At 38.2% G+C, this 18,846-nt stretch overlaps 1 protein-coding gene across 2 annotated transcripts in view; it reads right to left on the bottom strand.

Moving 5' to 3' along the window:
- The window catches only part of BMP5 (bone morphogenetic protein 5), a gene marked incomplete at both ends in the record, with an annotated part of 54,664 nt that overhangs the window by 17,899 nt on the left and 17,919 nt on the right, over positions 1 to 18,846 (bottom strand). For both annotated transcript variants that reach the window (XM_082302389.1, XM_082302390.1), the window contains 2 exons: positions 6,407 to 6,555; positions 12,332 to 12,524. In XM_082302389.1, the coding sequence (XP_082158515.1) occupies positions 6,407 to 6,555; positions 12,332 to 12,524 (342 nt within the window). The remainder of the gene's footprint in view (positions 1 to 6,406; positions 6,556 to 12,331; positions 12,525 to 18,846) is intronic.

Genomic DNA, 18,846 nt, shown 5'->3' with positions numbered 1-18,846 from the left:
GTTTTCCATAACATTCAGAAAGCTGACTTTTTCTGAGATTGCCAGTGTGGATGCCAATGACGGCGGTAAGATTTGTGCCTTGGCTTTATCTCCTCAGACAGCATATATTTTAAGCAAAATATTGATCAGACACTAATTTTGCAAGAGCTTTCAGTCATTATGCATCCCAGCCAGATTTACACTGGCAACACAGCACAATGAGTAATTCCAAAATCCATTCTTTTGTCCTGAGTCATCAGACTGTAGCAAACCGCTCATTTTGTTATGAAAAACAAGAACTTATTTACTTTCAAAAGTGTTTGAGAAGCCACAAAACACATTTTACAGATTAACCACCACTGCTAGGTCACAGTAGTTATTTTGGTAATAATTTTTCATATTTGTACTTAGAAATTAAAAATTTAGTGATTCTCAGAACTCATTTCAACATGGTTGGCCGAAAAAAAAAATTAAAATTCCAATGCCACACCTATGGTTTGCTTCTTTTGGGGAGTGACACCTGAAATGAGGATTGGGAAAGGCCTTTTGAAGAAATATTCTGGGCATCCAAGGTCCAATAACGTCTAATATTTGAGAAAAAAAACTGCCCATAGGCTCTGAATCTGAAAGAACACAGTAGTTTTCAAAATTAGATAGAAACTTTTGTGGTTTCTCACGCCCAAAGAGAACTCTTGAGAGCAATGGGACTTGAAACAAAAGAACTGAGGTAGACTTTGGCTACCTAAGCTTATTTTTAAAAAAGAGTAGAGAAAAGCTAATAACACCAATGTGATTGTCCATATATAAGACATCCTCAACACTCCAACTCCAAAGTACTTTTTACTGTCTCTGTTGTATCATCTACATAAACTGCTATGCAAACTTTTCCTTTGGTGAACACATTTATCTGTAACAACATAAAATATGCTTTTGACACAAGCTTTATGTGTTTTATTAACTCTTTTTCTCCCTGGAGGCTTTAAGGAATTCTGACAAATGGGTGGTCTTGGATGCTCTGCTCTGCCTTTCCTAGGCTTCACAGCTGTAGTCACTACTAGATTTATCTTTTGTTTGTCAAATCTTACATTTAGTTATTTTTACTCAGTTCATTTTGTGTATCTTTTTGTGTTAATTTTGATATTCCTAAAGTTCTTGAAGAAAGTGCTTGGGAACACGCAAGGAGCCCTGATATGCTGTATAGTATGGCAGTACCATATATGCTTACACAAAAAATCAGATATAATTAGACACAAAAATGCTGTGGAAGTATTTGATTTATCCTTTCAAGTTAATGCACTTAAACTATGAGTGGCTTGTGGGAGTCCTGGGGCTTTTCTGCACCATTAAAAAATGTGTTTAGGAAGACAATAAAACAAGGAGAGATTAGATTAATTGGTCATCCACCAAAGAATAAAATGGATAAAAGCCTTCTGAATGGAATGGAACACAAATGCCATTATCTCTAAACTAATGGTGTTGAGAAGCAGAGGTATCCTTCATCTGTCTGGGGAGCAGGGTGTGGGGGGATTTGCACAGCTGTACAGCCAGGACCAGTGTGCACCAGTGGTGGTAGGAGAAGGGGCGGGAGCCCATTTCACTCCCCTCCTTGGCCCTTCTGCTTAAAGCGAGTGTGCCCTTACTAACAAAGGGTGTGTTCACTTGCTCGAAGCTGACACAATGAGGACCATATTTGTGACTCAGCTGGAAACAAAGGTTTCACCTATCTGAACAAATTAAAGAGTGCTGGAACTGGATCATCCACTCTGCTCTGGTTGGGAGTGTGCTCCTGGTGCATTTACATCCTGTGCCAGCTCCACTGCAGAGTCAACAGAACCTCAAGGCAGCACTGCATGGGACCTTTCTCATGGGGACAGCTGTCATGGGATCACCCTGTTTTGGACACTGAGAGAGTCATCCCTCCAGCTTGTTTCACACCACAGTATTCCTGAGCATGTTTAATTTACTAGTGCAATTTTGGCCAAAGTCAGCTCTGAACCAGAAATGAATGTAGCTGTACTCAGGCAGTGCTTGAGCCCAAGCTAATAAAACCTGCTGAGGGGCAGGATGTATTAGCTCGGGTTCAGTGCTGTGCTAACATGCCTATATGGCTTCCAGATGGCTCCGAATTTAGTCAGAGCTATTGCCTGCCAAAGTCCATATACATATCAATATAAATACATATATCCCAAGTTCCCCCACTACCAGGACAGTAATGAAGGCGAAATTGCTCCTCATACTTTGCCTTGTAGATACCAGATCCATCAAGTGATTTAAAGGTAACGACCCAGCTGCACCCTCCGGAGTGCTTGATAGCTACCGTGGTCATGTAAGCGAGGTGTCACAGTTGTCTGGGGGCAGCTGTGGGATAAACTGATGACATTTCGTGTGGTAATGGTGAAGCCAAAACAATGTCAAATATGCAGCCAAGTACATGAAGAGGCCAGGGTGCTTCCACAGGTTGTCATGGCTTGAAAGCAAACCAGCCACTCCATGCGGCACCAAGAACATGGTTGTGCTGCCTTTCTGAAGGCTTAGTTAGTGAAAGGGACCTTGAAAGATCCAGGCTAAAAGGAAGAGAGGCTAAAAAAGAGGGAGTGTGTTTTTTGGTTTCTTCCCCAACATCTCTGGAGAAGAACTTCACCAATCCTTCATGCCTCATGTAGGGTTAAGATCCAAACCCCCTTCCAGGGACACAGATCAGAGTGTACCCAAATTCATGATGGAGTGAGAATTGGACTTCCACGGAGTTCACTTGGATCAAGGAACCTATTTTTTTCAAGTTTCCCTTTGCTCTGAGGAAAAAAAAATATTTAAAGTAAGACTCAGAGTCAGGGAGCTGAGGGTTCCTGCTGCCTGCCCACCTCAAGCAGCAGGAAAGCCCAAAGAAACCTTCTATGGGACTATGTGGCAACATAAATCACCTTAATCTGCTTTGGCTTTTCAAAGTCACCACCAGTTTCTTCTGCTCTGATGTGCAGGTAGATGGAAAATAACTGAGAGCTGCAGAAATCTAATAAAAGGCACAGAACTACATGACTGTGGGGCTACAGGATGTTGTACTGAGAGCTGTGTATTTGGAATCCATTTTATTCTGTGGATCACCAACAGTCATCATTTCATGTTACCTCCCTCTCCCATTTGCTGTAAACAACTCTAGGTTCTCCTCAGCAATGACAGAAACAGAAAAAGGATTATTCTTGTAGCTGTTTATACCCCTTCAGCAAACTTGATGTTCAGACCACTGCTAACGTCCACTTATAAAAATGCTAAATGTTAATATAAAGATGCTGATTCACTGGAACATGTTTTAAGCCTTAGGAGACATATGGTATATATATGGGAAAAGCATTGCATGGAGCTTTTCAAACTGTTTGTGCATCTGCATTGATTTCACGCTGCAATTCCTCCAACACCCATGCATCCATCAGCATGAAAAAGATCACCTCTCGTTTGAATCATAACAGAGTTTTGGTGTCAAAAGGAGGGAATCAGCCAAAAGGGGATGCTGCAGAATGTTGAGGATACATTAAAAAAGAGAATTGAAAAAACCTGATCCTTAATTTACCATGGCCTCAGGGAAACAGTGCATTATATGTTGACAGCTTCCATATGTGTCATGCAAACCTTTATTCTTACTGTTCAAAATAAAATGTCCCATTAAGAGAAAAAGTCTACATTTCATGCTAAAATGAGACGTATGATACCAAATACTGTCCTAAAGAAAAAAGAGAACACATTCCAATGTCATGTGGCTTTTGTACTTTTTCAGGGTTTTCAAAGGGGGAAAAATATGAATTGCAGCAACCAGACATTTTTCCAAAGTTTTTTTTTTCACACTGTTATGTTAAATAGTTACAAAATTTTTTTATTCCTTATGTAGACATTATTATTATTTATGTGCCATCTTCAGGGATCCAAAGAAATATATCTACACAAGTAATTGCCTAAAATGTCTCTGATAGATAACTGTAAGAAAGATTACTTTTAATGGTAATGATAACAAAGTAGTCGTACCCTGGAGTCTCAGCCACTATTGGCATCCCCTATTGGCTGTATGAATAAATCTGAAAATTAGTATGCATTTACAGACTTGATTATCCACAGCGTAGCACCTGAATAACTCAATCGGGGATTCTCTTGCTTAATAGAATTCCATTTAGTTTAATGATTTGTTGCAATAGAAAGGTTAATGGATCAGGTCTTATCATAAATATCTCTCCAGTTATGGGGGCAGAAGTCCTATACCTCCTGTAAACTCAGCTGACAGCTGGAGGCATGAAGAAATGTGCTTCAGACCTGCCCGGCCTGAAGTTCACTTGAGCCAAGGGAAGGTTTTTCAGTTGATTTGAACCAGTCCCTGAGCTCTCACAGAGAACTGGTTGGAGGGAGGGTGGGTGGGGTTCTCTGGGTTACAAACCGAGTCTGCTACATACTGAGTCGTATAAAAATTCATGTTCCATCTGTACACAAACGTGTCATTTAACTGCTGGTGTTTCTAATAGCTTCCAGAAGTAACAGCAACCCAATAAAAATAATCAAAGCCTTAAGAGCAAAATTGTAAGAGCATGAAAGGATGATTTTGCTTGTGCTAAGCTGAAGTTGTGTAGCACAGGTCTATCCTATAGTTTTGAAAACTTTAGTCCACAGAACTGGACTCCTTGGACGAATAAACTGAAAAAGGGAACAGAAAGTGAGGGAAAAGGCAAATTCCTTCTTCAGTGAAGCAGCTATATTAAGTCAAAGAGGTAAGATGCAAAAGGTAAAGCTGCTTGTGGCTTTGGAACTTAAAATAGAAAATTATCTATCACCTTTCTGATCTTAGGAGTAGGACAGGGGAAATATTTGCCTGTGCTATTATTTTACAATTTCTTCAGTGTATTAACCTAAAGGTTTCCTTTTACCCATACAAACTTCCCTGTAGTTTACCGAACGGATGTAATTTTGAGGCTAGAACCAAAAAATTGCTGGTGGCAGGGTTTCTTAATGAATGCCTTTCATGGATATTTAATTTTCAACAATTTCTCTGTTCAAATCTCCTGGAAAAAAAAAAAAAAAAAGGCAAGGATGGAGTTTATTCTGGAGCAGGAAAGCTGGCCAGAAGCCAGCCCACCTAATTTGGATTCCTGACGGAGGTGTCACCTCCCCAGAATTGTAAGAGCTTTAAAATGGCCTCACTAAACCAGGCTGCCTAAGAGGTGTACTCCCTATGCAGCCCAGGCTCAGGAGTGGTGCCTTTAAAGGCTGGTTGAAGGCAGCAACAATGTGTTCTACTTTGCACTGGTGCCTCTCTTGTCCACTGACTGTACTCTGACCGTAAAGGTAACATCAGATGAAATGGCCATGTGCTTTGGTGCAAGCCTGCCAGCTCCCTTATTAAGCATCGTGCCTAAAGGACAGTTTTTGCATAACTCTCCAGCAGCCGGGGCACTTGCTGAAAAAGTATGAGACGCTTTGTTCACAGCCCAGCTGAGCCTGAGGGAGAATTTAGATCAAAACCAATGAGAAAATGTAGCCAGAACAAAGAAAAAAACACTAATCCTTACACCAGGGTTTCTTCTGCTACTCATTAACATTATGTCAGCTAAGGTTTAGATTAACTGGCATCATAGATCCCTTGACCTCTGACATAAAAAGCTTTTTTGACAAAAAGAGTTAAATCTGAGTTTGCTTGTAAAGTGGTATGGATTAAGTGAACCATCACAGAAAAAACAGTATATAAGTCTCTTTTTATTAGTTTCTAAAAAGTCTAAGTAAAGAACATTTCTTCTAAAAATATTGTTTTGCATTGAGATGCATTTTCAAATTTAATGAAGAGCATAACTATGAATAACACAGTAGCCCAGTAAATTTGTACTAAAACCTCGCACAGCTTGGACTTCAGTTTTGATAGTGGTTTTTCTAATTTTCAGCTAACTAAAATTTTCAAGATTTCAAATTTCTAACCCATTTCAAGATAAAAAAGAATATCTTTTTAAGTTAAAGAAAAACAGTTCCCATATTTCCCTATTGTTAACCTTTCTCCAACATCAATATCAACAGATGCTATGCCTTCTGAACAGCTCTGAGGTTATTTTTTAACTTTCTCCATGCTTCCGCCCAGAAAGTTCTGCAAATTTGTCTGAGTTTCATGAGTGTAATCATCAGTGGTAGAACATTAAAATGGAACTGAATTTCATGTGTAGGAGCACTTCTCCTGAACCCAATTTCACTTGATTCAGTTAGTTTTATAATTGACATCTTCTACAGAATTAAAAGTAATAGAAAGCTTTCAGACCACAGCAACAGCAGGATAAGATTTGTGTTGTTTGCTTATAAACTCTCAGTGAATTATCACCCGGTCAAGTCAAAAAACACCCATCCAGAAAAGAGTCCCAGCAAGGTATGACAAGAGCATACATGGCATTATGATCTGTAGCTTCAATCTTACCGTCCCCAGTTTCAGCACAGAGTTGCAAGCCCAGGTTGTTCTGTGGATTAATGACCCAGTGATTGCTGGTCGCAGTAATGTCAAAGACAAACCAGCCCACATCAGAAGCTTGAGCCTTTCTTGTGTCTAACAGGAACAAGTCTGCATCCCTAAGTTAAAGAAAATAGAGTTAAGGCATTCAAATGTTATTATTTTTGTCCTGAATTTCCTTGCTGACAGTAACTTCTTGGAGCCCAAATTAATAATCATTTAACATATCCTCATTATGACACAGTACAGCATGTGCTGTAGCTAACAAGTAGTTGTTAAGCATAATACAGGTATTTCCCCTAAGAGGCCTTTCTGAAATAAGTTTCAGCATGTAAAAACCTACAGCTCTGGAAAATCTGAAAAATACGGTTTCCTGATATAACTACACGAAATACATAATTGAGGCTGTGTATAAAAAATTCATCTTTCAACATCAGAATGTCTCAGGAAAATTAACTTTTATAAACCTTTCAGTGTAAAAGACAAAAAATGTCAAAATCACATTCCAATTTCAACTAAAACTCAGAGGCATAGCGTTGCTAAAAAGATCTGTTGTTAATAACATATCACAGCAGCTGTATCCTATGACAAAACTAGAATAGATGGCAGTTCAGACCGTTTCCTATTACTACAGATGTTTAGAAAATAAGGCTCTATATCAAAGCAGAAATTACATATATACTCAATAATATAATTATTACATTTTAACCCTCAGTTCCCTGGTATATTTTCAAATTTGTTCCCGTGAAATCTTCCAGTAATTCAGAAGGGCTGCTCAGGGGAGTTAGTATAATTGTGTTACTAAATTTTTTGCATGGGTCATTTATTTTTTCTGTTTTCACATATCTCCTGACACAATTGGTTCCAGATCATCGTCTCTATTACAAATAATTTACTACAATGACCAGACTAAACCCAAGATATTTAACTCTCATCAGTTTCATTTTACATGCTTCTACAAAGCAGTGTGCATTATTAAAAGCTGTTTTCACCATTTAACCTTTTAAACCTAAATCTATAGTTACAGAAATCTATGTCTTTTATGCCATAAATAGTAGTCAAAACAGTAAGATACAAGAAAAAATGTTTTATTCTATTTTTTTACTGTACAAGTCAGCTGAAGTCAGACTTGGCTCACATAGATCTGAGAATCGTACCATTGCCTTACAGACAGAATGAATATGTGCTTTAAAAGGAAAGACAGACAGAAAGAATAGAATAGAATTTTTGTGCAAAAAGTGGATTTAAAATTTCTAGTGTTCTTGTCAGTGTATTCTTACAGTGCTTAATCGCAACGACACCTTAGTTCCTGTCTTATCTAAACACAGTAAATGCACCTAGAAGGTCTGATACTGAAAAAAGCTTCAAGTGCACCTTTTGAAACTGTGGTTGCTAAATACTGAGGAAAATAAGACCAAATTAACTATAACAAGCATATGTTTACTTACATGTGAGATATATCTGCAAAACCAGGTTAAAGAGTTCAGAAATTATAAAAGAAGATTATTAAAAGAAAAAAAAAAGGAATTGAAAGGGCTTTTATTCAAGTCACCTCTTTTATTCCTTCTGTTAAAGGATAATCTTTTGCTGGGCTCTTATCACTTCCATTCTAGTAGAACTGTGCTAATGACCACACAAGGAGAAAACATACATTCCCCCTCTGGAGCTAACATGAAGAAAATCTTACCATTCAAAAGATCCTGACCTGCTCTGCTAGCACTGAACAAATTAACAATGTACCACAAGCTCATAAATAGTACTCTCTGGACTCTTAAATGCCAACTTTTTTCTCTAATAAGTAGTTTTATCAGAACTTTTAACCTGCAAAGTTTAATTCTGACTGTAGTAGTCTTTGAGATGTTTATTTAGAAATACTTTTGCATCACTCAGTATATTTTATAGAAAACTGTAAAATTGTTTGGAATAGAAAATACTACAATATCACAGTGATATAATTCCACACTTGTCTTTTCTCCTCCTACAATACATAATGCTTTCCCATATGCAGTCTTTCCATTCCAAATCCAGGATTGATACTAAATGTTCTCAAAAGTCAGGATGCACAATGTTTCCCATGCCAAATAAGGCGCTACAAATGGTACAGTCCAGAAATTCCTATGAAGGACAAATTTTTCCTCAATGTGACTTTATTACTTTGCATTGTAGTAGAAACTCAAACTAAAGTGTCTTTGGTATTGATATGTCAATTTTCTTGTTGGTCCTCCTGCAAGGATAGTGATCTGGCTAAGGTAATAGACTTTAAAGAGACAGGTTGCTCTTACTCATTAACTCGCAAATGAAAAAAAAGTGAGTTGGGGATACCTAGAGAAAACCAGAACTGATTCTTGAGAGCACATAGGAGAACAGAGAAAATGTATCTGGACTAATACTAATGATTTAGCCCACATAACAGCATGCTACTGCAGAAATTCAAAGTATTTGTTAGGGAAAAACCAACTTCTTTCCCAATTGATACAAACATAGGGTGAAAACGTGACCCCTGAAAAGGCAGCAGGAGCTCTGGGATCAGGGTTCCCCCATTAGCTCGTGTCATTTCATTCAAACTACTCATCACATTTTGTGACATTTTTAATTTTAAAATTCTCCTTTATTCTGCGAAAGGAAAAAAACAGACACACTTGAAATGAAAAACAGCTGCAAATTTTGGCTGTAATTTAAAAAAATATTTCTATTTAAAAAATAGCCCACAACACGTAATAAAAAACTAAGGCATTGTGTCGTAAATAGCCTGAAATGTTACAGTGAATATATTCAGGCAGAATACAGCTGATTGGCTTTACCTTTACAGAGGCTGTTTAAGTTTAGTGATTTCAGTCTGGTCCCCAATGACCAGTTGTCTCCAGAAGAAATGCTACCACAGTCAAGAATTTCAGCAAAGAGGCTGCAGGCAGAATGTCTAAGTAGCTCCACATCTCCTGGGTCACTTAAGGAAGTAAAGGTGGAACAAACCATCTGTATGTTCCTTGAGACCCAGAACAGTTCTTGATCAGATCACATAATCATTACAGTGTAATAGGCCATCCCAATAACGCTGTTTTACTTCTCGCCTCATTCCAGAAACCTGCTTTTGTATCTTACTGCCACTTGAGGATTCCCTAATGCGGGAAGAGCCCTCAGGGTTTACTTAAATTAGTGGCTAGCTGCCACCAAAACATGAACAAAGATTTGGCATGTTGGAGTATACTTTAAGATCTGGGTAGGAGAACATAGGCAAGGCTCCATAGGAAATCAGCCTGCCATGGGCTGTGCTGCACATGCTTCCTTAGACCAAATAGAAAACTTCAATCCCAGAGAGTGGAACTTCAGCAAACTCCAACGGAATTAAGCACACCCATTTCAGTAGCCGTGCTGCCATAGAGACAGAAAAATGCCTGAGACTACAGCACAATCCTTAGTATGCAACTTGGAAGACCTGAACCCTGATCACTCCTTGCCTGAAAATATTAGAGGACTGTGTTTGGGATTGCAGAGTCCTGTCAGATACCCATGTTTCCTGTTCAAAGCAAAAAAGGGGGGAGGAGCAGTTTCGCTGTGCAATGTCACTAGTAAGGACTGTGGGACATTATAGAATCACAGAATCAAAGAATGGTTTGGGTTGGAACGGACCTTAAAGATCATCAAGTCCCAACCCCCCTGCCATGGGCAGGGACACCTTACACTAGGACATGTGGCTCAAAACCCCATCCAACCGGCCTTGAAAGCTTCCAGGAATGTGGTATTCACAACTTTCATGGGCAACATGTTCCAGTGCTTCCCCATCTTCACAGTTCTCTCACACTCCCATTCTGTAGTTGCAGCTTCTGAAAATTTGTACATATGTAGGACAAACCTGAGGTGACAAAGTCAAGAAAAGAAGGAGTGAAGTCTGGGCCCAAAAACAAAAGGTGTGGCTTTGTTGGAAAAAAAATTATTGGGAGCTCATCTTGGGGTCTCTTCTGTCTGGAAACAGTAAGAGGCTTGTGGAAAAGTTTTCTTGTTTCTAATTTGAACTGTGAAGAGCTTGAGATCTTCTCCCATCCTGTTCCACTGAGGCAGTTGCCTATAATATCTCTATATATGAGTAGAAACTGTCAAAATCAACAATAGGAGAGAAACACTTATTCTACATCAAAGTTTCTGTAGTTACACTGATGAAATCAAGCTCATGGCATATCATTCCCTGCTCCTCCTTTCAGCATCATGCTTCCATTAAAGGACAGGGGACTTTTATGATTATAAATGCAAATAAAAAGCATTTATAAATTTCTGGTTATGCCTTGAAAGAAATCAAAAGCCTTGTTTAATGGCTTCACAGAGACAGTTGTCATTTGAACAAGTCAGATAATATTAACTGTGATTTTCATCAGAGTGGTAAACAGTTTTGCTTTCTCTGAAATAGAATACAAACCACCTACTGTGAAAATATTAAAAAACTAAAAAAGAAAACATCAAAAGATTTAGAAAAGCTAACTTTTCCTACTAGTTCAATAAAAAAATCTGAGTGTTCCGGTGAAGAGCTTTCATCACCTCAGCCTTGACCTGTATGCTTCAAAAAGATGTGTTTTGTTCCTTCCTGCTTTATTCCTTCCTCCAAGAAGTTTCTTTTAGAACCTATGTCAAAAGAACTTTTGGGAAGCTGAAGATAGAGGTAAAAAAAAAATAAATAAAACCCACACTGTTTTCTTCATCCCCAAATTTACTAGGTATTCTGGAAGGATGAGTGCTTTCCCTCCCGTTGTTTCCATTGGTATAAAATGAATCCCTGTTTATGGCCATAAATATTTTATTACTTGATGTTCAGAGATCTCTGGAGGGTACAAGCTCAAGGTTCTTTGGGCAGAAAAGAGATTTGAATTCTGGCCCAGCCTTCAAGCTAACTGGTGATGGGGCTTTTATTTCCTCCAGGATACTCTGCAAGTTTAAGCTGACATTTTCTTTGGTTTTGCCAACCCTTCCTGGGATAGAAATGTTTTAGCAGTTCCAAGATGAAGGCGAGTTTTTGTTTATCGTAAAACAGAACTTTTTTCCCCCACTTTTTTGAGAAAAGACATAAACTAATTTAATTTCAATCCCCCCATTTTGGGTCGATGTAGCTTTTTAAGAATCATCTTGGAATTGATACTAGTTTTCAATCATAATTTTCAGGCTACTTTGCCTGGTGAAATCCGCTAATTTACTGAGATCTTGTAGAGTCTTGGAAGCATGTCATACACAGAGCTCTGCAAGCTCAAATTCAGGGATTTGCTCATGTGCAACATCATATGTGGCACCTAGGGGTGTGGTTTAATGGCAGATTTGGCAGTGTTAGGTTTATGGTTGGACTCAATCTCAAAGATATTTTCCAACCTAGATGATTCTTTGATTTTCAGTTATGGTGAAAGTTATGTGTCAAGTATGCACATGTCATCTTAAAGTTAGTGCATGAGTTTATCTTTTAATTACATTCTGCAGAACTGTAAAACACAAGCAAAAAAGCCATGCTCTTTCAAAAGTAATCAAAGTTAGACAGTCTTTCTGCCTCTAAGGAGCTAAGTGAATCTTGGCTTGTAGTACCTCAGTGTCAGCAAATGGTGCATTTCCCAAATCCAGACACTTAGACTGTGCACAGGACACCACCATTTGCTCACTGAGAACATTAACCCTCACCTGCTCTGTGCATGGGCAGATTATCTGGTGAACTGAACTTGGACATAAAGCTGGAATAAATCACATTTAAGATAAGTGTTATTCTTGTTCAGTGTTTGCTGTTGTTGCCTAAGAATCAATACTGCACAAGCCACAGTGGTAACAACGATGCCTTGTCAGGTGTACGCTTACGATTGATTATTGTTTCCCACTTAAGACAGGCAAATGGGATGGTATTCAGCATGTGATGAGTTCATGCCAAGAGGGTACCTGTTGGGATACTCCTTGATGATCTGATATATGCTAATCTGAATGGTTTCATTCTCAAAGCGGCTGTTGCTCCGATCTTTGTATATCCGGAATTCGGCTGCCGTCACTGCCTCTCCGTGAGGGATCTGAGTAAGGTCAAAGCGAAATTCTTTGTAGTGCCTTCGGTGGTGGGAGAAATCCTTGTCCCTTTCAACTGTGAGAAAGAGAATTCAGTGTAAATTAAAGATGTGAAACAAATGCCTATTTCCCATGATTAATGCAGCATTGCCTCTGTTTGGGGGTAAACAAACATGACAATATAAAACTGTGCAAATAATAAAACCACAAGCCCAGACATACTTCCAGTTAAAGGAAATTCCAGCAGCCCAGTGTCTTCAGTTCAAAAGGAAAAAAACCTCTGTGGCTTTTACATAAATTCCAGAAGCTAGAGTGGAAAGAATATCAAAAAAAGCTGAAAGGGGGCATGTTGTAAAGTAGCTAGAAATATGGACAAACTGAAAGCTGTGACAGGATTTAGGACTTCAGTGTAGCCATAAGCACAGCAATAGCAATGTCAGAACTATAGATGACTTTGGAAAACACTAATTGCCACTAATAACCAGGCTGATGAGAGGAATGCAGCTCATTTCCGTTTAACATAATAAAAGTGGTACTAAAGTGCACTGCAACAACTATATACTTAAGAAGCAGTTAAGTCGTATAAATTAACGCAAGTTGTACTCTAATGGCATGCACATCAGCTTTCCAGTGGTCAGAAGAAGGAACTGGGGGTCAGGGCCAAGTGGTTCTGGCATCCCAGCAGCACAGGAAGTAAAATTCTGGCTTGAGAAGTCCCCTCAAACCTGTTCTGGGTGGGCAGGTGCAGCTCCTACTGCTTCTGACACTGCCACTTTTTAAAATAAAAAAGTAAATCTCATTATTGCTTAACTGAGGTTTCTACAGAATTTTAAGAGGAACAAACCAGAGGATTTTAATTTACAATTGGTTTGGGTCTAATTCCATTGTCTGCTGCAGTTCTGACTCTGAGTTAGGAGCAACTTTTGCAATGGAATATATGTTTTGATGTGGCAACGGACACTACAGGCCATAGTACTGGCTAATGATCACCTTATGGGATTAATACTTCAGATTTTAAGGATGTGGAAAGGATAATGATCCATGGTTTCCACTTCCACAGAGTACAATGTATCATTGACCTATGAATAAACTGTACTCTGTGGGATGACAGAATTTCTCTCTTCTGGAAAAGTTCTACCTGCCTCATGACATAGGTGCTTTGTTTTACTGATGGTGGACAAAGTCTAAAACTCAGAGTTGGAATTTGGTTTAGACAACCAACTAAGCATTTATGGCTGCACCCAGCTTCACTAAACACTCCCTTCTTTAACCCCAGCTCTTTTATTGCATTGTAGTCCTCAGATCTGAGGGAGGAACAATGTCAATTCTGAAAAAGCACACATTTGGATTACTAAATGCTACATGTATAAATAATGTGTAAATTATTACAATATTTATATTTACATGGTCATATATACGCCTCTTCCAAACAATTTTTTCTACATACATAATGTGCATGTGTTTGCATGTATATACATATGATTATATAATTTTTTATATAAACCTGCATATCTGTATTATTATAATGTATATGTTGTCTTACAAAATAGAAATGCACTAAAAGGAAAAAAATGATTTTGTACATACAAGTGTACAGTTATGGACATATTAAAGTGAGAGCTATTGAAGAAAAAGGATTTAACATTATTTTCAGAGCAGTAGTTGCGAGTTAAATCACCTGTGGTCACGTAGCTAGTCCTTTACAGTGTACTTCCCTGTCACCTTTCCAAAAATGTAAACTCTCCTTGTTTTCATTAGGTTGTTTTTATGTACAAGTATGTGTTGCCTTAAGAACCACCAAAAATAAAATATATAGGCAATAAGAACACTTTATCTTCAGTGAAAATGAACTTTCTCCTGGCTGACAAAAGGAAAATTGTCTGCTAAGTGTGAGGTTCACTTGGCTCAAGCACATATTTAGCTTACATGGGTTTGCCATCGAACACTATGTAGAAAAAGTAAAGCAGAAAAGCAGCAGAAGCATGTAAACTGGCTGCTCTGTACCTGAAGATGAATGGGCTGCTGCTGAAGAGAAACAGGATACAGTCTATTTAGCAGCTCCGCTGCTCGGTTCTAAACTGTGAGATATATACAGAGATCTGACTTGAGGTTTGGGAGTTGTTTGCTTTTTTTTTAAAATACCCATGTAAAGCCTTTCATTTCAGAGGAACTTGGCAGAGATTAGCATATGCAAAAGCACTGAGCCGAGAGGGTTTTTTCTAATACAAAGAGTCTGCTGCAAGTTTCTGAGGTTATAACTGAGCGTTTCAAAACTGTCATGGAACAGATATGTCAGTAACCTTCAAATGAGAACTATATAAGACAGACCTAGTGTAGCAACCCTTTCTGCTGTCTCTGGATAGTATTTATTCAAAAAGTATTTACCAGCGTGCATGGGTAACTAAGCACTACTCACTATGAGTAAACACTGAATAATTAGACACTGAATAAAAGGTTTAAATGCCACTGCTCCTGGACTGATTGATTTTTATTTGGGTTTGAAGCTTCTTTTTGTCTAGCTTCTACCAAGTACTTTCTAATTAGTAACATCAGTTTGGAAACAGTAGTTGTCTCTCTATATGTTATAGTTTGGACAGAAACCTCCATAATACCCCTAATAGCATCAGTGGGGTCCTCTCAGGACCACTCACAACTGCTGAAAGAATACTGATAGCCACTTTCTGATGGGCCTCAAAGTAATAGTTACAACTCACACATATAGTACTAGTCTGTGTTTCCATGTATATACCTAAGGAAGACGCAGCACTGTCATCTGAAAGGGATATGAGTTCAACATTTCTTTGGTTCAAGAAAACATTCACAGGCAGGCTAGGACTTCAGAGTAGCAACAGTCTACAGAAGTGAAGGGTTGTAGGAAACAGGCACTGAACAGCACTGCAAAAACCCTTGAGTTCAAGGAGGTCCCACTCCCCACAATGAAGCCAGAATCTCTAACTGCAAATTTATGTCAGCCAATGTACAAAGAAAAAAAAAAAAATTGTGTACAAATGTAGACAAGTTAAAATCTTGCATTACATAGCAGACTGAAAAAGATGGTGATGGTGATGTTGCAATAATGACCAATGGTTAGAATGGTAGCCAAGCTAAAAAAGTAAAATATTATTTAATGATACTTAATATTTTAATACTGAAAATACTACACAAATCTTGATCCCTTCTGCATCTAATAAATGCCTTGTCAGGCAAGACTGTGAATGCTTAGTAGGGTATCTCTCAGGTCCTTTGTCCTGCTGAAAAGGCATGAAGTGCAGGGAGGCATCATGTCTCAAATACTTTTATTTCACAGGCAAGACCTTTTCAGCACTGGCAGCCTGAAAAACACAGGTTAAGATTTTCAAGTATTCAATCCTTTCAGAATATTCTCATGTCATTCCAGCCCTGCTCAGTACATCTGCGTTTCTGTGGGACGAATCACAGCATCTAAAAACCAGTTGACCAGAAAATCAGTAAGTATTCTTTTAATCATTGGAGGAATATAATTTTTCTAAGTAAAAAGTATGTTGAATATTAGGGTAAATGCTGATAACAAAAAAATTATTCTTTTGCTCTCATTGGTGAGGATTCTTCGCATTGACTTTTAAATTATTTTTATACCACCTGAAACTAATATATGCAGCACTATGGTTACATCAGACAAATCATGGCTCAGGGGAATATCACAAACACCTGTGTGTAAGATGGGAAAGAATGATATTTTCCACCCATGTGGCAAACTGATGAAACATTCACACTGTATTAACACTAAGTCCAACTCTAAGAAGAAAAAAGTCAAATTTACATGAAAAAGGTATTTTGGAAAAAGGGTCTTCTTTTACACCAAGAGAAAATATCATGCAGTGATTTTCGTTAAGAAAACTATTTATCTTATGGGGGGAAAAAAAACAACAACTGAAAAATATCCAAAGTACTCATATGGATAGACTGTATAACTAGTAATCAGTATTTTAGAAACTCAGCTATAAGTATCTGATTATGTTGACTGAACTTAAAAATATAAAAACTGCTAGCAAAGAGTTTAGGTCATAGTGCATGAGGGACTATTAGATGTGCTCTTTCATTCGTGCTTAGCTCCACACTGATATGTGCTTCACTTTTTCTGAAGATGTTGGGGTGTGGCTGTGACACATAGGTGAAGTGAAAGCTGCTTTGGCAAATGGGTAACAAACCAAAGATATGCTGAAAGATATGTTATAATAAGCTGATTTTACAATATAAGATCCCAGGGTCTCAAGGAGGTTCACAAACAGTGAAGCCTCACTAATCAAATTAATGTCACTTTTTAACTACTAAATGTACCAAGGCAAAATGGAGGGTTTTACAGACCGGTGTAACTATAAAGGGTCATTTACACTCATCTCACTGGATTTCACTGTTTGACTCGAAATTCTTTGTATAAGTACTAAGTAAACCAGTCAGTTTTAATCACTCCAAGGTGATAAAGTTTACAGTAAGCTGATACACTACAAACGACACTCATTTACATCTTGAATATAATGAAATGATAGTTTATCTACAGTGAACATTTGTGGTTATCTGACCAAAACAGGTCAAAGGTTCCAGGCATTTTCTCCTGAAATTACTCAGTGCTGCCTCTAATGACTGATAATTGAAAGCAGAGACTGGAAATATCAAATGTGGTAGGTGACAGATAAGCAACAGATTAATGCAAGTACTCTGTTACAGGACACTGAAAGGTCAGAGGCCCTAGGAATTAGCTATTGTGCTACTGTGAAAAGACAGACATCAAATAGCTGTTTGCCTCATTCTTGTTCTTCTCTCATTCAAATTCCAGTATCATAGATGGGACTGTTTAAAGTGACTCACCTTTTATAAATTAGGGTAACAAATATTTTGTAGGGTGTGTGGAAAGGAGAAAAGGGATTCTAGAAAAGCATACAGTGTTTAAAAAATCTGCCAAAATAAAACAGCTATGCTAGGTGTAAACATTTAATTGAAGTGCATCTGAGAGAAGGACATTCATTAGAATGTCATTCTCAGTTGGAGAGACACCAGGTTACAGATTCTAAAAGATGTATTTTTATATTTTTAATCTTTGTAACTTTTTTGGCTTGTAGAGAATTAATATCAACTTTAGAAAATCAGCTTATCCCAGCAGGTATCCCTTTCATCTTTTCACCCTGGAAGTCCTAAAAATGTAAAATCTAGTTAATATTGAAGTCAGTAGCAGCTGTTTCATTCTGCTCGTTGGTCATTGAATGAGGAATACAGTCTTCTAAAAAAGATTTTAAATCAAGTGGATTTTAAAGTCCAAGAATGAAGAAAAATAACTTCCCGAACTGGTGATTAAAAGACAAAAAAGTAGCAGACTATAATTCTACTTCTCTAAGCACTACTGCTTTACAACATTTAATTTGTGTTTTAGAATGGTAAGATTCCTGATCTGAACTCAGGAAATCTGTTTTGAGCTAGACATTGGAACTGATAAAATAGTCACCTGTCCTTAAAGCATTGCTTTGGACACCAGAGATACCTGCCTGATACAGTCAGTGGAGAGAAAATTCTGTTTGTTAAGGGTCAGCTGTCTTGTACCAGCCAGTAAACAGAACAAAGCAGTTTATCTACATTTCCCCTTTAGTGTGCTGCAGCTCCAGAGAATCAGAGTAAGAGATAGTCTTTGCTCAGTAAAATGACATTTCAATCCTTATCAGCTGATTTCAATGACTGGATCCTAACTGCCATGATGCCGAGTAGCCCAGCAGTGGGACATCCTGAGCCATTGCACAGAAGAAATGCAGGGGTTGAGGGCCAAAATGAGAATAAAATAAGTTTTTGTTCCCACACTCGACTTTTTCTTTATTATTTGACATTTGATATTTACCATTTACATTACCATAATCATTCAGGTGAGGGTTTTAACTACAAAACTTCAGAGTCATACACCCCATTGTGTGTCTTCCTTTTAGTATGAAGTAGTTGTCATCTCAGAAACATGGTGGGATGGCTCTCACAACTGAAGTGCTGTAAAAGATGGCTACAAACTCTTGAGAAGGGATAAGGAAGGAGAGGCAGTGAGGTAGCCCTCTCTATTAGGGAATGTTTTCGTTGCCTAGATCTTAATTATGGTGACAGCAGGATTGAGTGTTTATAGGTAAGAATCAGAAGGAAGGTAAATGGCAGATATCTTGGTAGAAGTCTCTTAGATACAATCTAGCCAGGATGAAGAGGCAGATGAAATGTTCTACAAGCAGCTGGGAGAAGTCTCCCAATCACCAGCCCTTGTTCCCGTGGGGGACTTCAACTTACCAGATGTCTGCTGGAAATACAACACAGCAGAGACAAAACAGTCTAGGAGGTTCCTGGAATGTGTGAAAGAGAAATCCCTGACACAGATGGTGAGGGATTCAGCTAAGGAAAGT

This window comes from Coloeus monedula, assembly GCF_965178545.1.
Source record: "Coloeus monedula genome assembly, chromosome: 2".
Classification (NCBI taxonomy): domain Eukaryota; kingdom Metazoa; phylum Chordata; class Aves; order Passeriformes; family Corvidae; genus Coloeus; species Coloeus monedula.
This window is presented reverse-complemented; position numbering and strand designations above follow the sequence as displayed.